The sequence below is a fragment of the Notechis scutatus genome, chromosome 3, assembly GCF_049901735.1.
Source record: "Notechis scutatus isolate UNSWTSFEM ecotype Mainland chromosome 3, rNotScu1.2, whole genome shotgun sequence".
Lineage (NCBI taxonomy): Eukaryota > Metazoa > Chordata > Lepidosauria > Squamata > Elapidae > Notechis > Notechis scutatus.
In genome coordinates, this window is record NC_142011.1 from 175,143,791 (window position 1) to 175,168,235 (window position 24,445).

Here is a 24,445-nt window from a genome sequence, read left to right on the forward strand (position 1 = left end):
GGTAGAACAATCAATCAGTGGGACAATTTGCTTCCAGAAGTTGTGGGTGTTCGGCATTGGAGATTTTCAAGAAGAGATTGGATAACCATCTATCTGAAATAGTATAGGGCAGGGATCCCCAACCTTTTCGACGCCGCGGCCCGGTTCCAACATCAGCTGGGCGCCGCGGCCCGGTACCGGCGTCAACTGGGCACCGCCATCTTTTTATGACGAAAAGGCGCTTCCGGTGGCGTCACGGGCGCTGTTTATCATAAAAGATGGCGGCGCCAGCTTCTGGTGAGCTTTTTCGGGTAGAAATGGCTTTCTACCCGAAAAGCTCACGAAGCTGGCGCCCCATCTTTTATGACGAAACAGCGCTTCGGTGAGCTTTCTACCCGGAAAAGCTCACCAGAAGCGCTTTTTACCAAAAAAGATGGCGGCGACCAGCAACCAGCGGCCTGGTAAGGCTTGTTCCACGGCCCGGTACCGGTCCGCGGACCGGCGGTTGGGGACCCCTGGTATAGGGTTTCCTGTCTGAGCAGGGGGTTGGACTAGAAGACCTCCAAGGTCCCTTCCAACTTTGTTATTCAATTTGGTATGTACGACCAGGTAAATATACCTGTACATTTGACAGATGACAGGTATGGAATGTTCTGCACATGTAACTGGTCAGCAGAGCATTTCTGAACATATTATTGTTTGAAATAATAGTAAATCCATGTTAAGCAGTAATTTGATGATAGGTCATGAGGTTGTAGAAAGGATAATAAGTATTAGAGGTGCCTTCTTTCATATCACTCTGTGCCCCATGCCTTGACTTATCAACTTGGCTAACAGCTGTGGAAGGGACAGAAAGAGAGATGTGAGTTGCAAAGATAAAAGCTCTGTCCTTTAATGGCAGGCAAAATGTATTAATTATATGACTCCTATACTATCTTCTACACTGTACCATATTTAACCAACCGACTCTAAGCCATATATAGCCACAAATATAAAAATCAGCTTATACAAATAATATATATAATATATAAATCTAACATATGAACATAGCAATATATGTTTCACTTAGTTTGGCTATGTCATGTGGGGGAATTCACTGGAGAAAGCAATTATGTTCAGAAAAATTAGTGGTAAAAGGAAACCAAGTAATCAAAGAACATGGTGGCTGGACACTATAAAGCTGACATCAGCCAGAATATATAGAAACTCAAAGAAATAATGTAATACCAGAAGACATGGTGAGACCTAGCCTATAGGATTGCCAATAGTCGGAAATGACTGAATGGATAACATCAGCAGCAGCAGCAATATACATTTATACTATATCAAATATACATACTAAGAATAAGCTAATCCATCGTTCAGTATCTCGACAAGTACATGTCTAGTGAAAAGTCTTCAAAGATCTTCTGAAATATCCAGGATTTAACTATCTTTTGTATTGGAAAAGGGCTATTCTTGCTTTGGGTAGAAAACTATTCCATAAAAGGAAAGAGCCCAAGAAAAGTTCTTTGCTCCCTCTGGCTGAATGTGTGTATTGAACAGACAGGTTCTGGTCAGAAAAGACAGTCTTGAAGATAGCAGATTCCAAGTCATATAGGGATTTATGGTAAGAATCAACATATTAAAATACATTTGAAAACAAACTTGAAGTTAATGCAGCACCTGTAGCAGTGGGTATATTCAAAAATAAGATGTTCAGTTCATAAGCACACATGTGCATTCATATTTTGCACTAGCTGAAGTTTCTGACTTCAAGGTAAGCCACGTAGGGCACATTACAGTAATTCAAAAGAGTTCATAAGGACATAAATGCCCTTAACACATCTCATGCCAGGTAAGAATTAGAGTACCCATAGAAGCTAGAAAAAGATCCTCCTTATGGGCTTCTATTTTCTCTTTTAGCATGACCTGTGCATCCATCCAGGAGGAGGCCTAGATTAGACCCCTGCTCTTTAAGGGAACCTTGTTCCCTCACAGAGGGAAAATTGTATTTCACAAAAAGCAAGCTTCTGAAACAAAAGTCCCTTTGTCTTGCTTGAGTTGAGTCTGAGCCTATTTTTTTTTCTATCCATCTTCATGCATTGAGTCAAAACTTCCACCTCATCTCCCACAATGGAAAGTCTAATAACCACTATTGGGAATTGCCTTCTAAAGAAGAGTCAGAAGAAATCCTAACATGTGATCCTGAAGGATGCCATTCTTACTGGACTGAGAGGTCCAGTAAGGTAAGAATGTTTGTACTCTCCATATCCAAACCCCACTATAGGACAGCACAATATGGCTTCTGTCCCAAACTGGTGTCTAAATCCTAATGATCAAAGATTACATTTATTTATCTGTTTAATTGATTTGTGTGATGCTCATTTTTTCTAGAGATGACTAGATAGTCTGGTTCTCTACTCTACTCTAGATAATCTGCTTCTTCCTTAGACCTATTTAATTGTTGTCTTATCACCTTTTCCATCACATACTTATATAGAAGACGTGTAATATATGATAATAGTTGACTAAGATTCCTGGATTGACTTCAAAGGAGGAGGCAAGCCAGAGTGTCTTTTAAGGTAGCTGCTAAGCTAACTCCTGCTTTTTGCAAATTACTAATTGCTACCTGATCAGCATTACCTGCTCTGTCCCTGGTATCGTAACCAGACAGGTGGGGCACAGATGAATCTTCCAGGTGGCCAGGTAGGATCACAATGAATCTTTTTTGGCATGTATAGACTTACAGACACTTCTATAAAACATTGCAAGGTGCTACCCCTCCAAATCTATTGGATTTTGACTATCTGGCTTTCAGTCTGGAGCTATAGGTTTACTTTACTTTACTTTATTGTCATTGCACCTCGTACAACAAAATCAAACACCATCATCAGTGCACATCCATGACCATGAAAATAAACACAAACACACATCCTTCACACTTCACACATTGAATTGAAAACCCCCAACACCGCACCAACACTGCATTATATAGCAGAATTCAACAGAGCTACTGCCCTGGGATAGAAGCTGTTTTTCAGCCTATTTGTCCTTGTTTTTATTATTCTGTACCATCTGCCAGATGGTAATAGTTAAAAAAAGGGTGCACAGGATGAAATAGATCTTTGAGAATATTTTGAACTTTCTTAAGGCAGCGGGAGCTATAAAGCTCTTCCAAAGAGGGGAGAGGGCAACCAATGAGCTTCTGGGCAATGACGTTAACCCTCTGGAGTGCTTTCCTATCTGCCATTGTGCAGTTGGCAAACCATATAGAGGTGCAGTAAGTTAAGATACTCTCTACGGTGCAGCAGTAGAAGGTCACCAGCAGTTTTTCATTTAGTTGTTATTTTCTGAGAAGTCTCAGAAAGTATGATTTTATCCATGAAATGACCAGCATGCTGTTCATAAAGAAATTACACTATTTTGTTTTATCCTTTACTGATAATTCTGAATAGTGCTGCTGCCTGGCATTTCACAGATGGAAGAAGGATAGAAAGTTGTTAGTAGACCTGAGTTCAGAACCATGTTTGATTATATCCTTCCAGTGATGTTCCAAAGATTTTATCATTTGCAACTCCTCACTTTACCAATGTATGAACCTTCCTTCATTATCAGATAAGGACAGAAATCTCAGGAACAATCCCATCTAATATCTTTATTGCTTGCTGTATTCCAGAGCTTCAATTTCATCCTAACCCTATTCTACCAGTTTAAAATTCTGCTTTTTATTATCCAAGAGATTAATAGACCCCAAAAGGTGCAATTAATTCAGCAGTAGGGTGGATTTTTTTTGAGTCAGATGGGATCCTAAATGAAACACATAATTTAATGAAGAAAAGAGTTTTACAGGAAAGATTGATTAGCTCTCATTTCTGCTCATTTTCCTCTTCATGTCACTTCCTTCAGGGCACTAGACATATATAGTGTTAGTTACGAGGGACTAATGTTTAGTTTAGCCTCTAAGTGGAGATTTTGCTGGACACTTGCAAGCCTTGGGGATCTAATTAGTGTTCTAAAAATTGCTGCCAAAGCACAGCTGAGTTCCTTCATGGAGCAGAGAGGGCACATTTTAGGGAATTAGGGACCATGAGAAGAATAAAGTCTATTCCATCATCGAAGTACAATCCAAACAAAAATAGAGCTTGAGGTAAAATTATTGCACCATCAGCAGCAATTTGGAGGATTTAAATACATGATTAGATTCATATTTCCAGTGTCACAGATCAGATTAACTTAGTATCAGGTAATTTCATAACCCAACTACCATGTGGGTAGTGCCTGTGGACTTGAGTGTTGTCAGTTTATAGGATAATCACAATGCCTATCTTGAATGGTTCAACTAGAATACCACTGCCATTAAAAGAAATCTAGTTTGCAGGAAAAAAGAATAAGAAAAAGGCTTAATTCAATTTTCACAGTACAAAAACGATGTTGAGACTCAGAAAGAGTTCAGAGAAGAACAACAAAAGGTGATCAGAGGATAAAGGAGGCTAAAACCTATGAATTCCTGGTTTCAGGAATTAGGTATGTCTAATTTAATGAAAAGAAGGTCTGGGGTGATATGATAGCAGTGTTCCAACATCTAAGGGGCTTTACAAAGAAGAAAAGCTATCCTCCAAAGCATCTGGAGGCAGGACAAGAAGCAATAGATGAAACTAATCAAGGAGACAACCAACGTAGAACTAAGGAGAAATTTCTTGACAGTAAAACAATTAATGACTTGCCTTCAGAAATTGTGGGTGCTCCAACACTGGAGGTTTTAAAGAAGAGATTGGACAACCATTTGTCTGAAATGGTATAGGGTTTCCTGCCATCGCAGGGGTTGGGCTAAAAGACCTCCAAGGTCCCTTCCAACTCTGATATTCTGTTATTAAGTTATCATAGACAGTTGGAATCAGATTGTAAGGTCCCAGAAGTTTTCCCGAGCCACGGAGATGCCAAAGAGTGAGACTCGAGACAAGGCTTGCAAAAACAACAGCTTTTTTATTATTTGGCCAAAGCAAAAAGTTTGGATGAATACTATGTCCAAAACATACAGACAAAATGCATGTAAGGAATAGCCACATCTTGTGAGAGTGGCTCAGATTATTGCATACATTTTACACTGATAAAAACAAAGTTTATCCAATCAGAAACAAAGGTTCATTATTAATGTGGGCAATGTCTTGCCCATGCTCTCCCCTTCCTTATCCATGGAAGGTTCTTCGTCCGTGCTCTGTCCCTACTTTGTTATTTTACACAGTATCCCTTGTCCTTGGGCGTTCATGCTCCTAGGCAGCCCACCCTCAGCTATGCAGCAGGATGTTCCTGGGAATTGTCTCCAAGGATGTGTCTAGCTATGAAGCAAATTGCACAGGCGAGAAACCAAATAGAAAAGGATACAATTCTCTTACAGAATGAATTCCTAACAAATGATTTCCATCCTTAGCAAAATAGTACAAGCAACTTCTTTAACAGATGCAAAGGGCAAAGGTTAGATTGATTCATGTCAAAATGTCCTTTCAAGATAAAATGATTTATCAACATAATAATTCAGCTAACGGAATGATTATAGCCAAAAAAATTATGGTACCTTTGAGTCGGTGTTGAATCGACTATTGACAACTGCCTAGAGGTGGTATTTAGCAGGTTCTGACCACTTCTGGAGAACCGGTAGCGCAAATCTTGAGTAGTTTGGAGAACCAGCAAATACCACCTCTGATTGGAGATTTTACAGTATCTTTCCCTTGCCACGCCCACCAAACCACGCCCACAGAACTGGTAGTAAAAATTTTTTAATCCCCCCACTGGCCTGGACTAGTTCCTGCAATTTTCAGAAGTTGTTTGCCATTACTTCCTTCCTGGATATGAGAATATGTCTATGTGTGAGTGACGGGGTGGGGTGAAAGGTCAGCTGGCTTAGTGTTTAAGGCGGAACTAAAACTCACAATCTCCTGGTTTCTAGGCTGATGCCTTAGCCACTGTATCCAAATACCAAAAGATTTATTTATTTAGTTCGATTTGTGTGCCGCCCATCTTGTCTAAAGTATTATGTGGCTTGTGGATGAAAGCAGTTTACTTTATATTTTGCTCACACCCAAACCTCTTATCGGTATAGATTACAAAGTCCAACTATGCAAACCACTGTTTCTTTCTACTGAGGATATAGAGTTTTCTACTGAAAATCTAAATCTGCGTGGCAAGTTTTAAGGTAATTTTTTTTATTACAGTATTGTTGACATTCATTAATTCTCTTGGGGGTAGCTAAAGCATTTATGCTGTGACAGTATAGAAAAGACTTTATACTATTAAGAAGCCTAATGAATTGACTTCACTGGGATTAAGTCAGGTGGAAAAAAAGTATTAATTGACCAAAAGGAAAGTTACATTTTTGTTATCTGGAATATTTATTTGTGGTTGTATCATCAGGCCAACAATGTATATTTGCTTGATCCCTGATGAATTTTTATTTTTCTCTATGGAATCTTCATATTGGTTTTCAATAAATGTTAACCACAGAATTACATAATTCTAGAAGGAGCATAAATATCCACAAAAATTATTTTCTCTTGGATTCTTTCCTCCAAGTGCTGGTTTCACTTTCAACATTGCTGGAATGACAGGCAAGTTTAGATAGAAATAGTGTATAATAATTTACTCTCAAAGTGGCAATGTCTTATATTTTATTCAATATTAACTATAATTATTCAATAAACAGCATAATGGCATGAGAACCCTTACAAGGAGCTTTTAATTGTTTGATTTAGAACACCATAGAGTCAATTTACCTAGCAGATTATAGTCTTGAAAGGCAGAAGTGACAATCTCTTTTCAAAGAATGTTTAAGTCAAGAAGGCAGAAATTTATCCAATTCCTTTCACCAGACCAACTCTCTTCTGCATGGTAATTGCAGTAAAGACAATTGGTTTTATAGTACTTAACCAGATTTATTAGAGTATGCATTTTATGCAATTATTAGCAGTCAAGTTAAATAATGCCAGGCAGGTATTAGAACATTGTAATAACCCAACCTTCTAAGGAAAGGGTGAGGCAGATAGTATGAAGGAGTAGGCAATATTATAAGTTGCAATTAGGAATGAAGTATTTCTGGGCCTTTCCACATAATGTAGGTTACTTGGAAGATATGCCCAGCTTGCTGGAATCATAAAGACAGGATTGCCCTTCCTATTGTGTGAGAACTATATTGTCTTCCAGTAGCATGTGTGTTCTATCATATGTGTTTTATTTTTAATCTGGAATGTTTATTTATTTACATAATGTAGAGGCTTTTGTAATAAAATTATATAACCAAGTTCTGAAATGCCTTAGGGAATTATGCGAAATAGAAAAAAAAGAGTTCCACCGGGACTTTAAAAAGTCTTAATGTTTCTTTTTTCATCTATTCAGTTAATATATTTCCTCCTGAGGAAATACCTTTTTGAACTCAAAACATGCACAGAATTACACACCATCATAAACCTTTATTACACAAGTTGCTCTTTTATAGTTATTGAGATTGATAATGAGTTTTTATAAACCTCTGAATTACTTAGATACTAATTTTTTTATTCTTTTCAGGACTCATAAGGAAGCATTAGCCTTTCCAGCATCTTTTGAACTGCATGCTGTTCCTTTCTCAATGACGACTTAGTGGTCAAACAAATTTTGTACTACACTTGTGGACCTGACTTTTTAGTTTAACCTGCTGTTTTGACCAACATAAACTCCCATGTTTCATTCTACTAAGAAAAACATTTTGAACTGTTTTACCTGCAATGAAGTGGTCAGTCGTGAAAAACAGCAAAAAAGATTTACTAAAGTAGATTTTTTTATTATTCTTTTTGGGCTTGTAGTTTATACATTTGATATTGGAACAGATCTCTGGACGGCAAAGAACTTTTTGTGTGAAGGCCAGTACTTGAAAGGTATCCTAATACTGTCCACAGGACTGTTTTCATCAATAATCATTCAGTTTTTCAGTTATACCTGGTTTAAAGAAGATGAGACTGAAAATCTTGACTGGGCATTTTATCTATTACATTCTTTATATGGTGGATTATTTACAAGGTAGGTGCCAAATTTTAACTTAGAGCAGACATACTATATGTATAAGGGCATTAAATTATTTTTTATAGATAGTGAGGATGTTAACACATAATGTGACTGCTTGTTGATTTTTTTGCCACATTTCAAATTATTATTTCTACTTGTGTGAACCAGGTTTCTATAAATAATTGTTTCATTGAGTTTACAGTAGATTTGTGTAAAGGAGGCACAATACATTTGACACTTCAGTTTGACAGATAAAGATCTGCCTTGGGGGTAAAAATGAAGATGATATACTTGATTTCCCAAAGTGTGGATGCAAAGCTAATCTGTTTCAGCTGATTGCTTTGCTTAAAAGTAATTGTTTTCTATGCATTATGTGCAGAAAACCAGCAAAGAGCTAATAAAACAGGTTACAGTAGAAGACAAAAGTGTTTGTTGAACTAATACACTAGAGGATATCAGGTGTTACTCTACAGTATCAGAAATCTGTATGTCAGCAACAGCTCGGTGGCGCAGTGGTTAGAGTGCAGTACTGCAGGCTATTTCTGCTGACAGCTGACTGCCTACAATTTGGCAGATCAAATCTCACCAGGCTCAAGGTTGACTCAGCCTTGCATCCTTCCAAGGTGGGTAAAATGAGGACCCAAAATTGTTGGGGGCAATATGCTGACTCTGTAAACTGCTTAGAAAGGGCTGTAAAGCACTATAAAGCGGTGTATAAGTCTAAGTGCTATAGTTATTGCTATCTTGAAGACCATAAAATCACATGGTTCTTTCATTTCTTTCAATTTGTTTTAATTATTATCCATCCAGTTCTTACATTATTCTTATTAGAGTTCACCCAAAGGTGCTTTTTCAGGAGGCAACTGGACTTTCTCATTTTTCTTTGAAGACGTTTCACTTCTCATCCAAGAAGCTTCTTCAGCTCTGACTGAATGGTGGGGAATGAAAGGCCTCTGGAATGGCCTTAAAAGAAAGACGAGAAAGTCCAGTTGCCTCCTGAAAAAGCAGCTTTGGGACGACCATGACTTGGATGACTGAGAATCTCCATAGATATTAGAGTTCACTATTCCAGGCCTGTCAAACTGGCAGTCCATAGGCCAGATACATCACGTGCAGGCCATGCACATCCTGACTCTGCAAAGGCAAAACACGTCACGATACGTCACGATCCGGTCTGTGACGCTATCGAGTTTAACACCCATGATCTGTTCTGTAAGCTGATAAAAAATTTAAAGATAAGCAATCAAGACCCATATATTCATACAATATCTATAAGCCAATTAATATTTATCTAGCTTTCAAGAAGCCAAATCAAATGTAACTCATCAACTTCTGCCTAAAAGGTACAATAAATACATTACTTTATGAGATTCAGTGTACAGCAAAGTCCAAAAGTAATTTCTAAGCTGTGAATTTATCAGCAATTCTGTAAAGTAGTCAGTCTGGCTACAACACAGCTTGGAAAACAACAGGCTCATATGAATGAAAGGTATAACAGCCTTATTTACTCGACTTATTTTTCCTGATTTCTCAATACTTAGATGCTAGAGCCACATGATTAATGTTATTGTTTGTTTTATAAGAAAACAAAAATCCTGGGACTTCCGGTTTGAGCTTCTTTGGCGACAGACCAAAACCTCGTCTCTGCAAGGCTTCGATCCGTGCTTGCCGCTAGAGCGCCCCGAGCCAGCTGGTTTCAGGGCTAAGCCACCCCGTAGAGGTGGTGAAGAGGGGGGAGACTGCCTGAAGGGTTGAGGAGACCGCATCTCTTCTCCCCAGCTGGCCATTACTCCCTTTCCCGAAGGCGGTTGTAGTGGTGGTCAGAAATGGCCACCACAAAGAAGAACTCGACCGGAAAAGAATGTGCAGGAGGAAGATAAGAAGAGAAAATTTTGGTTGACCAGGTCAAACAGCAAAAGCCACAAATAAGGTACCCTGGAATTGAAACTATTAAAAAAACCCAATAACATTGTTCCCTAAGAAGATTTTTAAGCTGCGAAGGAGAGAGAAAAGGGGAAAGATTTGGTTTTTTTCCCCTCCTTTTCCTATACTGACAGCTAAGAGACTTAAGCAAGAAATTGGAAAAAAAATCCACTTTGACATCAATAGGCATTTAATGCTGAAAATAAAAAGTCAAAGGGATAATAAAGATTTCTGGATAATCAAAAGCTTTTGAAAACAGGAAAGGAGAGAAAAAGAATAAAAGGACAGGATCTGGAAGGGAGGAGACTGCCTGGAATTAAAAAGAACTTACAGTAAAATCTCAACAAGACTTCAAAAAGATACATTTTAACTGAAATATCGCAACAAAAACCCCAGGAAGAGAAAGTGGAAAAAGAAATAAGAAGAAATAACTCGGGACTATTTTGATTACTTGATGATTTCTGGATTTTTGGTTATTGTATTTGAATGACTAAAATCAATCGGGTGGTTGTTTAAAACTGTTTAAAATGGCTCCACTTTTAGAAGAACTGAAAATGGAACTTAAAAAGTACAAAGAAAATGCACAAGAAGGGAGAGATTCTTTTGGCTTCGCATTTCAGATTTTAAAAATGGAGATTTGGAATTATGAGAAACAACAAGAAATGCCTGCAGAACAAGAAGATTGTGATAAAGAAGAAGCCATCTTTAATGAACAAGTAATCTTCGGTGGGGGGAAAAAAAGGAAAGGGGGGAAAGAGAATGGAAAGTTTAAGATTGGGAAAAACAACTCCAAAAAAAAAAAAAGAGTGAAAAATAAGTATAAAATCAGAAAGCAACAGAAGAGGGAAATGCAGAAGAGAGAATTAGAAGTAGAGAGACAAGGGGGTAAAAAGGGGAGGGAGAAGATGAGAGGGAAGAAAGAAAGGAAAAGAAGTTATAAAGGACAGATACAAAATATAGAGAAACAGGGCCTATTTAGAGATAATGGGTGAAAATTTAATGGAAAAAGGGATTCTGCAAAGGTACATAAGATAGTATTGTTATATTAGAAACAGAAATAATTTTAGAAAATATGAAACAATGTATGATTAAAATGTTTGATAAAATAGCTATCGTAATTCACTGGAATGCTTGTCAATAAATAAATGTAACAAGATGAATATTTAATGATTTACAAAACATATGTGAAGAGAAATAAGGGAAAAATTAATTATGGAGATTATATGTGTCTTTAAGGAAGCATGATATTTAATTGAAAAGAAGTGTTAAAGATGTTAAGATTTTAATGATTATTAATGATAGAACTGAATTGGAATGGAATGAGGGTTTATAATTACATATATTTATAATCCTTTTTTCAAAAAGAATATACTGTGTATTATAAGAATGTACCAAGCAGAATTCGATTGGAAGTTATGTATTATGTATTATATTGAAGGTCATAACCTTAAGGTATATATTGAAGTTTAAATAAGAGTTGAATTGGGGAAATTAAAAGAAGAGATGAGAGCAGATATACAGAAAGTTGAAGATAAGGTCGGGACAATGCAATTGGCCATGAAAAGAACTGAAATAAAAATAAAAGAAATAGAGAGGAGGACAGAACGAGCGGAGAGGAACCTAGAAAGGACTGAGGAAGACTTTTAAAATGTTAATAGAGAAATGGAAGATTCCTTGGTCCAACTTGAGATGGACAGAGCAGCAGCATACCTAAGGTTCCAAAACGTGGAGGAATCCCAAAATGAAGAACTAGAGCAATTAATGGCAGGTTTGTTGGCTGAACTAGTTGAAAAAGAGAAAGAGGACTTACTCAAAGAATTCGACGAAGTCTATAGGGTGAACACCAGTTACGCAAGGCGTCACAAGTGCCCAAGGGAGATTCATATCCGCTTTTCAAGAAGATGCGTGAGAGACCTAATACTTAGAATGGCCAGAGATGAGAGAATATTATATAAGGGCAAAGAGATCATAGTTCTTAAGCAGATTCCAAGAAAAGTGAGGGCCTTAAGGCAAGAATATAAATTTTTAGCTAACCACTTAAATAAAAAAGAAATCTAATTCAAATGGCAAATTCCAGAAGGGATGCTAATATCATGGAAGGGAAGAAAAATTAAAATAGATTCAATAGAACAAGCACAAGACTTCCTAGAACAGCTAACAACCATGGAGGATCAACACACTTGGGAGGAAACACAAAGGAACACTCAGGAAGATCGGAACCGTCATAGGAACAAAGAAGAAAGACCCGTCCAAACTCAAGGGAAAGACAACTTACAACAAGAAAGAGTAGAAACATCCCCATACCAACCACAAGAAGAGAGCCGTATAATTACGAGACAAAAAGCGAGGCAGACTTCAGTAAATGGAGGAAGGAAGGAAAATCCTTTCCATCAATATAAACGGTCTAAATTCAAGAGCTAAAAGGAAGAGGATTCTAACCAAACTAATAAAACAAAATGTTGATATAATTTGCATACAAGAAACACACATTAGGAAAAGTGAGGAGAAATTTCTAGATTGTCCGAAACTGGGAAAATTATTCACAGCACCAGCAGATAAGCACAAAAAGAAAGGTATTGCGATATATGTGAGAGATGATTTAAAAGCGGAGTTAATCTGGGCGGACCCTGAAGGAAGAACTCTGGTGGTACAAACTTTGATTAATGGCATTACATTTTTACTGGTAGTAATCTATGCCCCAAATGATGATCAAGGTAAATTTTTCAAACATCTCCACCAAAAAATAATAGATTTCAAAAAAGGCAATATTTGTCTGATTGGCGATTTTAACTCTATTGCTGACTACCGGAAGGATCATAGTAACATGAGTAAGAATAAAAAAGGAAAAAGAGAATTTTCAAAGCCATGTAAGGATATGATGAATGAACTGAATCTGGTAGATATCTGGAGAAAACTAAACCCCAAAAAAGAACAGTTTACTTATTACTCTAACCCACACAAAATTTGGACAAGAATAGATATGGCTTGGATAAATGGTGAATTAATTAATGAAATCAAAGATAGCGAAATCTTACCAAACGACTTGGCTGACCACAACCCAGTTCAAATAACCTGGAGAGGTAGAAGAAAATCAAAGAGAAGATGGACTCTTAACACTCACTTAATAAAAGAAGAAGAATATACTAATAAAATGAAAGAAGAACTGAACTTCTTCTTAAAGGAAAATAATAATGAACTAACTTCGAAACAAAATATATTGGACACAATGAAGGCATTTATAAGAGGAACAACAATCTCTTACAATGCTATGAGAAATAAAAGAAAGTATGCCCAACAAAGTAACTTACAACAAGAAATTAAGGATTTAGAAACCCAACTCCAAAAGAACCCCAAAAATCAAAGAATACAGAATCAGTTAATAACAACTAAACACAAACTAAATTTACTGGAACAAGAAAAATTGGAGATTAGTCTGAAAATGACTAAACAAATTTATTTTGAGCATGCAAACAAGCCAGGGAGATGGTTAGCCCACAAACTTAAGAAAACGAAAGAAAAAAGATTGATACACCAATTAATGGACGAGAGGGGCAATTTGCAAGAGGAGATAGAGAAGAAAAAAGAGATCACTTTTAAATACTTCAGGAAATTATACAAAAAGGAAGAAGTCTGTGAGGACAAAATAATGAAATACCTAGAGGAAGCGAACGATAAAGCAATTGGAGAGGAAGAGATAGAATTATTAAACAAAAATATAACATGGTCCGAACTGAAGTCAGCAATAGAGAAGCAAAGTAACAATAAAGCGCCAGGACCGGACGGGATACCTGTAGAACTTTACAAAATAATCATAGAACAAATTGGACCACTGATGCTGGAAGTATTCAATGAGGTACTCCTAGCAGCCAAGATGCCGGACTCGTGGAGGGGAGCCTTAATTTCGCTGATCCCGAAGGAGGACCTAGACCATAGACTTATTAATAATTATAGACCAATCTCGCTCCTGAATGCAGATTACAAACTATTCTCTTCTATAACAGCCAATAGACTAAAACAGGTTTTAAACACACATATCCATGAAGATCAAAATGGATTTCTCCCATTTCGACAAATTAAGAATAATTTAAGAACAGTGATAGACATTTCAGAATTCTACGAAGCCCATCTGGAAAAACAATTTGCATTTATGTTTTTGGATGCTGAAAAAGCATTCGACAATTTAAATTGGCATTTTTTAATTCAAAAAATATACAATATGAACCTCGGCACTAGATTCGAAAACGTCGTCACTACAATTTACCACACCCAACAGGCAAATATTCTAATAAATGGGGAACAAACTGGCCCGATAAAAATAGAAAAAGGGGTAAGACAGGGTTGCCCTCTCTCTCCTCTGCTTTTCATATTCACCCTAGAATCTCTTTTGACGTATATTAGGCAAAATTCGAGAATTAGAGGACTGAGGATTAAATCAGAAGAGTATAAAGTACAAGCCTTCGCTGATGATTTGGTTTTTTTTCTGGAGGAGCCCATAGAAAAAGGACATATCTTATTAGAAGAACTAGAACGATTTGGAGAAGTCGCAGGATTTAAAATTAATAGGGGAAAAACGAAATTAATGTCTAAAAACTTAACAGGAGACCAGAATAAAGAACTAGAGACAATAATGGGAATACAGGTGACAAAAAAAATTAAATACTTAGGAATTTGGCTTACTCCACAAAGCAAATCATTAAAAGAAAACAACTATGACAAACTTCTCCAACAATCCAAGAAAGATTTAGATTCCTGGAGTACATTACAACTTTCCTTATTGGGCAGGATTGCTCTGATTAAGATGAATATTCTGCCAAAATTTCTATATCTATTCCAGACAATTCCAATCAAATTAAATATTTTTTTTTTTTATGGAATTAAACAAGATAACACTGAAATTTATTTGGCAGGGGAAAAAAGCTAGGATTAATGTAAAAGCCCTGCAAGATTTGAAAAGCAGAAGAGGGTTAGGCCTGCCAAACTAGGAAATATATTATAAGGCAGCCACCCTACTATGGATAAAGGAATGGGTGAATTTAACCAACAAAAGAACACTAATATTAGAAGACCACGATATGCAGAAAGGATGGCATGCCTTTCTGTGGGAAACTGGGAAACCCAGGCAATCATATTTCCATAGGCATCTTATCAGGGACTCTCTATTAACTAATTGGAAAAAAGTACGTAAAAAACTCCATCTAAAAATACCGATTTGGCTATCTCCAATGGAAGTGATAGTACACCCTAATAATTTGGATATAACTAAAATGATTAAGTACGAAAATTTATTAGACCCACAAGGAAAACTGAAAACACGACAAGAATTACAAGAGCGAGGATTTATAATTGATCAGTGGGTGTACCTTCAAATTCATAGTAGATACAAACAAGATATTAAGGAATTTGGAATCTACAATAAATTACAGACTTTAGACAAAATTCTATTAGGACCGAGCAAAAAAATATATATCTAAATTTTACAAACATTTATTAGAAACTGAACTAGAACAAGAAATTGTCAAAGGAAATATGATTGCGTGGAGCAGAAACGTGGGACGGAGCATTACCCTAGCAGAATGGGAAAGGATCTGGAACAGGAACATTAAGATCACGAAATCAGCAGCTTATAAAGAAAACGCATATAAAATGTTTTATAGATGGCACCTGCCCCCTTCGAGATTGGCGAAGATGCACCCCAACACGAGCCCCAATTGTTGGAAATGCCAAAGCATAGAAGGTACCTTCTTCCATATGTGGTGGTCATGCAAGGAAACCCAGAAGTACTGGCAAAAAATTAGGCGCTGGCTAGAGGAAATAACCAAGGAACAAATTGAGTACAAACTAGAGTCCTTCCTTCTAGGAATTTTTGATAAACAAATACCCAAAAAATCAAAGTATATTGTAATTCATATCTTAACCGCAGCCAGACTGGCATTCGCCCAGTGCTGGAAATTACCTTCCATTCCCACTGAACATACGGTTATTCAGAAAATTTTACAATGCGCCGAAATGGACAAACTAACCCAAGCATTAAAAAATAAAGAACCCTCATCCTATTACAACAATTGGAATCCTTTGTATAATTGGCTAAACCAAAGATAGATCACCTCTAGGAAAATTATGGCCGAGGGCCTCCGAAGCAGAGATAATGAAAAGCACCGCCGACGATATTTTTGAAGAAGAAAAGATCTTACAGACAGTCACAAAATATGGTTTTATTTTAACTGTTTTCCCTACTCTACCTTTCCCCTCCCTTACTCTTCCCTTTTTCCTCTCTTAGGCTTTCCTCTCTTTCCCTCTTGGCCTATGCTAAGGCCTGTTTGTCTTTTTGTTGTACATAACTTGTAGCTGTGTTGTTCTTTTAAAGGTAAAACTAATAAAGTATTTTTCCAAAAAATAAAAATAAAAAATGATAGAACTGAATTGGAATGGAATGAGGGTTTATAATTACATATATTTATAATCCCTTTTTTTTAAAGAATATACTGTGTATTATAAGAATGTACCAAGCAGAATTCGATTGGAAGTTATGTATTATGTATTATATTGAAGGTCATAACCTTAAGGTATATATTGAAGTTTAAATAAGAGTTGAATTGATGTAATTAAAAGATATAAAAGTATCATACTCCAATTAGTAACTACAGGAGAAAATTTGTTTAATGAGAAAAGATAATATGAAATTGAAACAGAACAGACAAAAGTATAAATATAATGATTTGAATTGAGATGAGATAATCAAAATAAAATTGAGAAAATTAAAAGAGGGGAAAAACTATATAGAAAATGTAGAATAGTATAAGATATGGAATAGAATACAAAAAGGAGCATGAAATTGAGTTTTTGTGTCTGTATAAAGAAGTTCAACCGGGGACCATGCTATTTTCAAAAAAGATGTTTTACTTGTATTTTGTATGTGTGAAAACCCAAATAAAACTTTATTAAAAAAAGAAAAGAAAACACAAATCCTGCAGGGCTATTCTGAAGGATAAATACATATCCATATAACATAAGAAAGCAGTGTTATTGACAGACAATAGACTTAACTTTCTGCCTGCAAGGGGGCATTCTCAAAGGAACAGGAATCAGTTCCTTTATGTTATTTCACAGCTTTTGGTAATATTTTCTGCTGAAGGAACATTGTTTCTATGGTGGAGGAAAAAGGCACTTTCATCTGGTGCAATATAGCATTTCAGATGGGTTGTCTTTATCTCTGTTTATCTGCTATTGCCTCTCCACTTCTACCTCTCCACTCTAGAAATGTTCAGAGAGAGTAAGAGCTGTATTTCTGAACATTGTTAATTAAAGCCAATTGTTGAAATGTCATAAAATATATAGTCAACACTCTGGCAACTGCAAAGAGATACTACAACCTATTTTTCCGTAAGAGGAAAGGCATTTAACCCATTAGTGCAGCTGTTTTAAGACTGAGTAAAACAATGAAAAACTGGTCATCACTGGGAATTATATATTTTAAGTATGTAAATGGAGGAAAGGCCTTATATTGATTTAGTGCTCTCATTCCTACTTTATGTATTAACTGGTTTCTCCTTTGTTTCTACGTATGATGCAAAACAGTGGTGGGATTCAAATTTTTTGACTACTGGTTCTGTGGGCATGGCTTGGTGGATGTGGCATGGCTTGGTGGGCATGGCAGGGGAAGGATAGTATAAAATCTCAATTCCCACCCCATTCCAGGGGAAGGATACTGTAAAATCCCCATTCTCTCCCCATTCCACTAACCTGCTTTCCAGTTCTGTTCTCCTGTGCAGGGGCAACAAAGGCAGACCCAGCTGATCAGCTGGCACTTGGGGCAGGGCCAGTCAGAGGTGGTATTCCGAACTATTCAAAATTTCTGTTACTGGTTCTTCAGAACTGGTCAGAACCTACTGAATACCACCTCTGATGCAAAAGCTTTGTTCTTGGAAGGATGCTTAATCAAAGTGAATCCTGCTGTCTGCATTATAGCTGGGGGCTCTTGCTAGTACTAGTACACCAGCAGATTCTGATGTAGGGATCAGGCCTAAATCTATGTTTTGTCTATTGGCAATCAGACCAACATCCAGCACATATGAGAAAAGGAGGCATTCCACCTAAAAATGGGCCATTAAAGTCATTAGCAACCAAACAGGTGGCATTTCCCCCGACAAGAATAGCAAGAATGTTCAAGAATAAATCCAAAAAATGTTGGAAATGTCATCAGACACCTGGCTCATATTACCATATTTGGTGGACTTGTGCGGATGCTAAAAAATACTGGACTAAAATCCACATTTGGTTGGAAAAAATGACAAAAAAACATATAGACTTGAAACCAGAGATAGTTTTATTGGGAATTTAACCTGAAATATATAGTAAAGACTTGAAATACCTGATTGTAAATGTATTAACAGCGGCTAGGATTGTATTTGCTAAAAACTGGAAAAATGAGAAAATACCATCATAGGAGGAAATCATTAAGAAAATATTGGAATGTGCTGAAATGAGTAGATTGACATTTGAAATTAGAGGACAAGAGGATAAACAATTTTATAAAATTTGGAATCTTTTCTATCAATGGTTAGACAATAAAATACAGTAATGAAATATGTAGACTTTTAGAAAATAATAAATATATAAAGATGTACTTCTTTCTTATTATATCTACAAAATGATTTTAGGATAGATTTGGGATGATAATATGAACTGTTATAAAATAAACTAAGTAAATTATGGTTATCTTGTAAAACATGAATGAATTAAAGTATAGTCAAATGATTGATTAATAATGAAACTAAGGTATTTAATTTTTGATTGACAATATGTAATGTAATTGTAATTGAAGACTACAAAATGGAAGCACAAAACAATTTGTAAACCAACCGGCACACTGTATGTACACCTATGGAAGATAGCTTGATGTTTTTATGTTTTGTTTGTTTATGTTTGTTTTTAAAAACCAATAAAATTTTTTAAAAAAGTCATTAGCAACCATAATATTCTGCAATGAACAGCCATATGTTTCATAGTGTAGCTGCATAATTTTATCTTTTTGGAATAATACCCAACCTTTCTAGTGTGCATTGCAAATAGAAATGGTACACAATTTTCATTTAACTTAGACATGCAATAACCAGAATAGATGTATATATACCACAACACAGTCACAGTGTTATCAAGCAACAGCAACACAATACAGTCACAGTATTATAAAGCAATAGCAAAGGAATTATCTTATGAAAATAAATTTATCAGCAAACCCAACCTTCTATGTGCCATCAGAACAGATTCATGACTTTTACCATTTCTACCATTGCAGAAATCACTTGAATTTTTAAACTATTCTGACTTGGTTTAGCAACCTCAACCATCCCCCCCCGCTTTTTTTTGGCACTTATAACCACAGAGCAAAGCAACATTTTTCAGTCTGATGTCATGCAAACAAGTCGATGAATTTTGAAAGGGTTTCACTGCTCTAAGAATTTTAAAATGACATGACTAGAATGTAAGTAATGGTCAAACACCCTCAGTTTTCAAATATTTTGGAATGCATTTACAGTCTTGTGTATATATGAATATTTTTCATTTCTTCCTGCACGCCCGTTTTCCCAAATTTGGTCTAGAGAATTCTAATCCTCTCAAGCAGATTTGGAATTAGAGGGCCACAGGGGAAAGGAAAGTATCTTTTGACTGCATTCTTCTTGAAAACAAATACAGTTGTATAAAACTTAAAACATTCAGGTTTTGCATATATTGATCTTATGGAACCTTTCATATAAGTGTGAATTCATAGTAGTTGAATATGCTTATACCCTGATGAAAAAGTTATCTTTATGATACAAACCTTACTGGGAGTAACTGATTGACCTCAATGAGGTGTATTTCTAAAATAGGTTATAGCAGCATAGCGATGGATGAGAGGTATGGAATTACTGTTTTAAGAGAAAATCTTGAAATAATGATAAAGCGATATTAGAACACACTGCAAAACTACTGTTTTGTCATTCAGTTCTAATCCCTTGATATGATATAATTTGACAATATAAATAATTTATGTAGCTTACAACACCAAATACTCAAGATTTGAATGGCAAAAGTTGTATAGGAGACAAGAATTAATCTGTCTTGAAATATTTAATACATCATTTGTTTTAAGTTTTATTCTGGAGGATATTATGTCTTAGCCTCAAGGATATTTAGAGAACTGGAGAGCATTCTTGATCTCACAGCACTATGGAAAATGCTGGCATACATTTAGTACCTTTGCAGCTTTGGAAATTCACGTATGTTAAAAATCAATCAGAATGTTAAGCTGTTATGAGCCCTAATTTAGTAAACAGGTACTTGCTGAGTACTTTGCATCACACGGCTTCCCTATGCTGTACATAATAGATAAGAACTATTTAACAGCAATAATTTCAGTCTGCCATCACTAATAAATGAAGGCCCTTCTGTATGTAAAAGGAATTATGTTATCCTGTTTGTATCCCAGCTGGGAAAGAGGGACAATATGCTCTTAGCGTATTGTGATGCATATTGTGATGCAAGATGTGTAAAAGTACATGTGCATGGATGGACTCAGTTGGAAGAACTCCTTCAGCAGTCAAAAATGCACTCAGAGACCACTGTTTAACCGAGACTGTTAAATACTTCCTGCAGGCTGTCATTTCACAAAAAATAGCAATACAAGAGTTGTCCCCATCCCATAGCAAGTTCCTACCTTTTGAAGTGGAAGAAAAGATCCTAAAAACATATTTTATATAGCACCTCAGTATTGCCATCTATTGGTGATTTACATCAATAAAAGCAGTATTTTTTATTTAGCTTTCAGCATCAAACAAATATCATCTTCCTTTTAATAAAATGTTTGAGATGGGGTAGGGAGGAGTGGTGAAATGGAAGACTGATCTATGTCTAATTCTCTATCTATCTAGCTTTTGTTCTTTAAAGAGAGTATTTTTTTTCTCATTATAGATACTATTTCACCTTAAAATATGGATATCAGGCTGCATTTATATCAAACAGTTCCACCAACAGCAACTTATGCTTCAGTGCAATGACTGATATAAGTATGCTCCAGCTATTTAAAGCCTTCCTGGAAAGCACACCCCAGCTTATATTTCAGATCTATATTGTGATGGCATCTGAAGATTCTGCTTTTGGTCAATGTAAGTCTAATCTGTATGCAGTCTACTTTTGTAAAAACAGTTTTCTGTAATATTACAATGAATATCAAGATTAAGCTTTGCAAAGTGTAATCAATTACTATCTTTGAAAGTAATTAAAGTATTTTAATACTTGTGTAATTAAGTATTAAAATATAATATAAACCCTTGGTCAATTTTAAAAATACTTTATCTGGAGTAAACACTTCCACCAATTTGGGTACCTTTATATAAAAACTGTGGGGCAGAGCGAAGGGAAAAAGGGGCCTCTCTCATCCTTTGGGAAGAAAGAGGGGCCTGGAGGCTGGGAAAACCTGGACGAGGAGGAACTGGCTCCCCCTCAAATGTAAGAAAAGCAGAGCCCCCCCAATCTGGCGTCCTGTCATTTCATATCTTCCACCAGTCAGAGGAAACCTCTCTCTCTCCTTTGCCAGGTGTGGCTGCCTGGAGTTGTGGCGAGGGAAGGAGGGCTGGAAGCGCCAAGGAAGATGGGCTCCTAATAACAGGCACTTCAGCCTCCACACAAGAAGACTCTCCCCCCAGACTAAGTTCCAGGTTTCTCCCACCGCTTCCAAGCAGAGAAGGGTGCCTTCCTATGTGGAGGCTGAAGAGGCGGGTGTCGAGCCCAGAAAATCTAGAGGTCTCACCTGCACAGACAGGCTGGTTATTAGGAGCCTGTCTTCCTCAGCGCTCTTTTGGTCTGGGCATTTGGTCTCCCCCCGCCCCATGCCAAAGGAAAGTGAGCTGGGCTTCTCCTTCCCTCCTACCTTTCCCCCTGCTCCCTTCCCCGCCACTCAATCCTACTTCAGGACAGAGGAGAGAGCGCTTGAAATGTGTGTTGGCATTTCCAACATGCCTTTCTCCAGCGCTCGCCCGCAATTCTTTGCGTTCCTCCAAGCCTGGCTTGCTGAGGGAGAAGAGCAGCCCTGACATCTCTGCTGCCCCCTCCATGGTCTCATCCATCACTGCCTGAGGAAGGCACAGGAAAAGTAAGCGAGCAGAAACATAGCTCTCGCTGGGGCGAAAGAGTGGAGATTGAGGAAAGCACAGGCAACAGAAAGCGGCGCTTTTCAAAGGCGGCAGCTTCTGTCTTCTCTTACCTGTGCTTTCTTCGATCTCCGCTCTTTCACCCCAGCGAGAGCTATGTTGCTGCTCAGTTTTTCTGTGCTTTCCCCGGGCAGTGATGGCTGGGGCCGTGGAGGGGGGGCAGCAGACCAGAGCGCCAAGAGGGATGAGAAGACTGCTGCCACCGCCGCCCTATTCCGGACCTCTAAACTAGATGGTGAGTGTAGACTTGCCCACTCCGCTCCCTCCCACCACCACCAGCCGGTACTTTTCCTGTCCCAGGCCATCCCTACAGCCCGCAGCCATCGAGGAAGAGCCCAGGCCAGAAGAGGCGAGCTGGAAGGTGTGGGAATGCCATGCAAATGCAAGTAGCATGGTGGACCTGCACCTTCCGGCCATCTCCATCACTGCTTCAGCCCACCTGTGCCGCCAGCACCCTCTTGCTGCAACAGCACCATTACCTCATCCTAATGGCAAGCGCTGCACTGTTTTTTGCAGGTTTGCACTTTGCTGAAGGGTGGGAGCCAGCAGGTGGGCGGGCCATGTGGGCAGTGCAGCCTTGTGTTTCCATGCAGCCTGAATTAATTGCTTTGGGGAGGACATTTCTCTGCAGCCCACCAAAATTTTCTCATGGACCACCAGTGGGCCGTGGCCCACTGATTGGTGATCACTGCCCTAGAGCTTCCTGTTCCTGTGCAAGAAATGTATCCTATTGGTTGTCAGACTCCCAGGGAGCTATGCAGGAGCTAACCTCCAGCTGAGGTTGTCTGAATTAAGGTTGGTTAAATTTTGCTGGGTGATCTAATGAAGGGCTTTGGGCAATTCTTATAGTAGCTGAGGGCTAATCATACATTTGTTGGATCTTGGGTGAGGGTATTTGCTTATGAATAGACCTAGCCAGGAGGGTGGGGGCTATTAAGAGTGAGTCTGCTTCCTGCTTCCCAAAAAACATGTTTCTCCATTTCTCATCCAGAGAAATATAATATTCTGCCTTTTTAATATTTCGTAGAATATTTCATTCTTCTAAGAGAGGGGTGAGTGCTAACTTTCTATACTGTGTTATCCACCATTAAACATTTTTTTTAAATGTAAAATTTGGTAACTTTGTTTGGCCTGAACTAACCTTCCATATTTTTGTTTTGTTTTAAAGATGTTTCCATCGCGATGTCTTTCTGCAGCATTTCCTGTGCAACAGTGAACTATCAGATAGTTTTGCGAAAATCTCTGCCTGATAAAAATGAATTTGGTGGAATATTTTGCAAACTTATATATCTTTTCTATAAACTCATGACATTAACTTCTTGGATACTTACCATTGTCTTACTCTCAATGTTGAGCATTATAGGTTCTATTGTTCTGCTAATTTTTCTTTGGTTTGGAAATCTAAGCTGGGTGATAAAGCAAAACACAGATTTTTGTAAATTTAAATCAGCAGAATATGTTTACAGAATGATTGTGACAATCATTCTCATTTGTACCTTTTTTAATATCAAGGGAGAAAACACAGCAATTGTCCAGAGTGTTTATTATATTTTTCGAATAATTGTAACTGTAATTTTACTGTGCCTTTGTGGGTACTGGAAATCATTACTTGATGAAAAAATATATTTGTCAGCACTGATTATTGCAGTTGTGATCTTCCTAACATTGGGTATTATTTCTCTTATTATATATTATACTCTTTTTCATCCTAGTATTTATTGCACACAAGATGAAGTTGATGGACTAGGAGTAGAAAGAGAAGAACCCTGCAGATTTAGTAAATTTCTGATACAATAAAGCAGGGGTCAACAACCTTTTGGACCTCAGGGACTACCAAAGTCATATTTTTAAATCCTGCGGATCACTAATATGAATTTTGACTGATGGTGGCTTGCTGACTTTGATGGGAGAGAGAGAGAGACAGAGAGAGAGAGAGAGAGAGAGAGGAGAGAGGGAGGGGAGGGAGGGAGGGAGAGAGAGAGAGAGAGAGAGAGAGAGAGAGAGAGAACCTCAGAGGGCTGGCTGTGATGTTCTCTCTCTCTCTCTCTCTCTCTCTCTCTCTCTCTCTCACACACACACACACACACACACACACACACAGGTCCTTCACAACTCCACACCCCTGCAAGGCAGCCACATTCCTAATTTGCTTTTCAGCTCCGTTTCGGGGAGACCTTTGGCTTCATGCAAGGAAAGCAGGAGAAGCAGCGGAGGTCTTTCTTTCTCTCCCCAAACTCCACCAGGAATGAATCTTTGCCTGTGTAGCCTCTTGAAGCAGGATGCCTTGCAGGGTCCCAAAGACTCATTTCTGGTGGAGTTTGGGGGAGAGAAAGAAACTTTTG

At 37.6% G+C, this 24,445-nt stretch overlaps 1 protein-coding gene across 1 annotated transcript; it reads left to right on the top strand.

Moving 5' to 3' along the window:
- The first annotated feature begins 5,885 nt into the window (after window positions 1–5,885).
- Window positions 5,886–24,039, top strand: XKR9 (XK related 9). The gene is made up of 4 exons (XM_026689264.2): window positions 5,886–6,151; window positions 7,519–8,007; window positions 20,866–21,059; window positions 23,272–24,039. The coding sequence occupies exons 2-4, from the start codon at window positions 7,670–7,672 to the stop codon at window positions 23,898–23,900; spliced, it is 1,161 nt and encodes a 386-aa protein (XP_026545049.2). The 5' UTR covers window positions 5,886–6,151; window positions 7,519–7,669; the 3' UTR covers window positions 23,901–24,039.
- The last annotated feature ends 406 nt before the right edge of the window (window positions 24,040–24,445 follow it).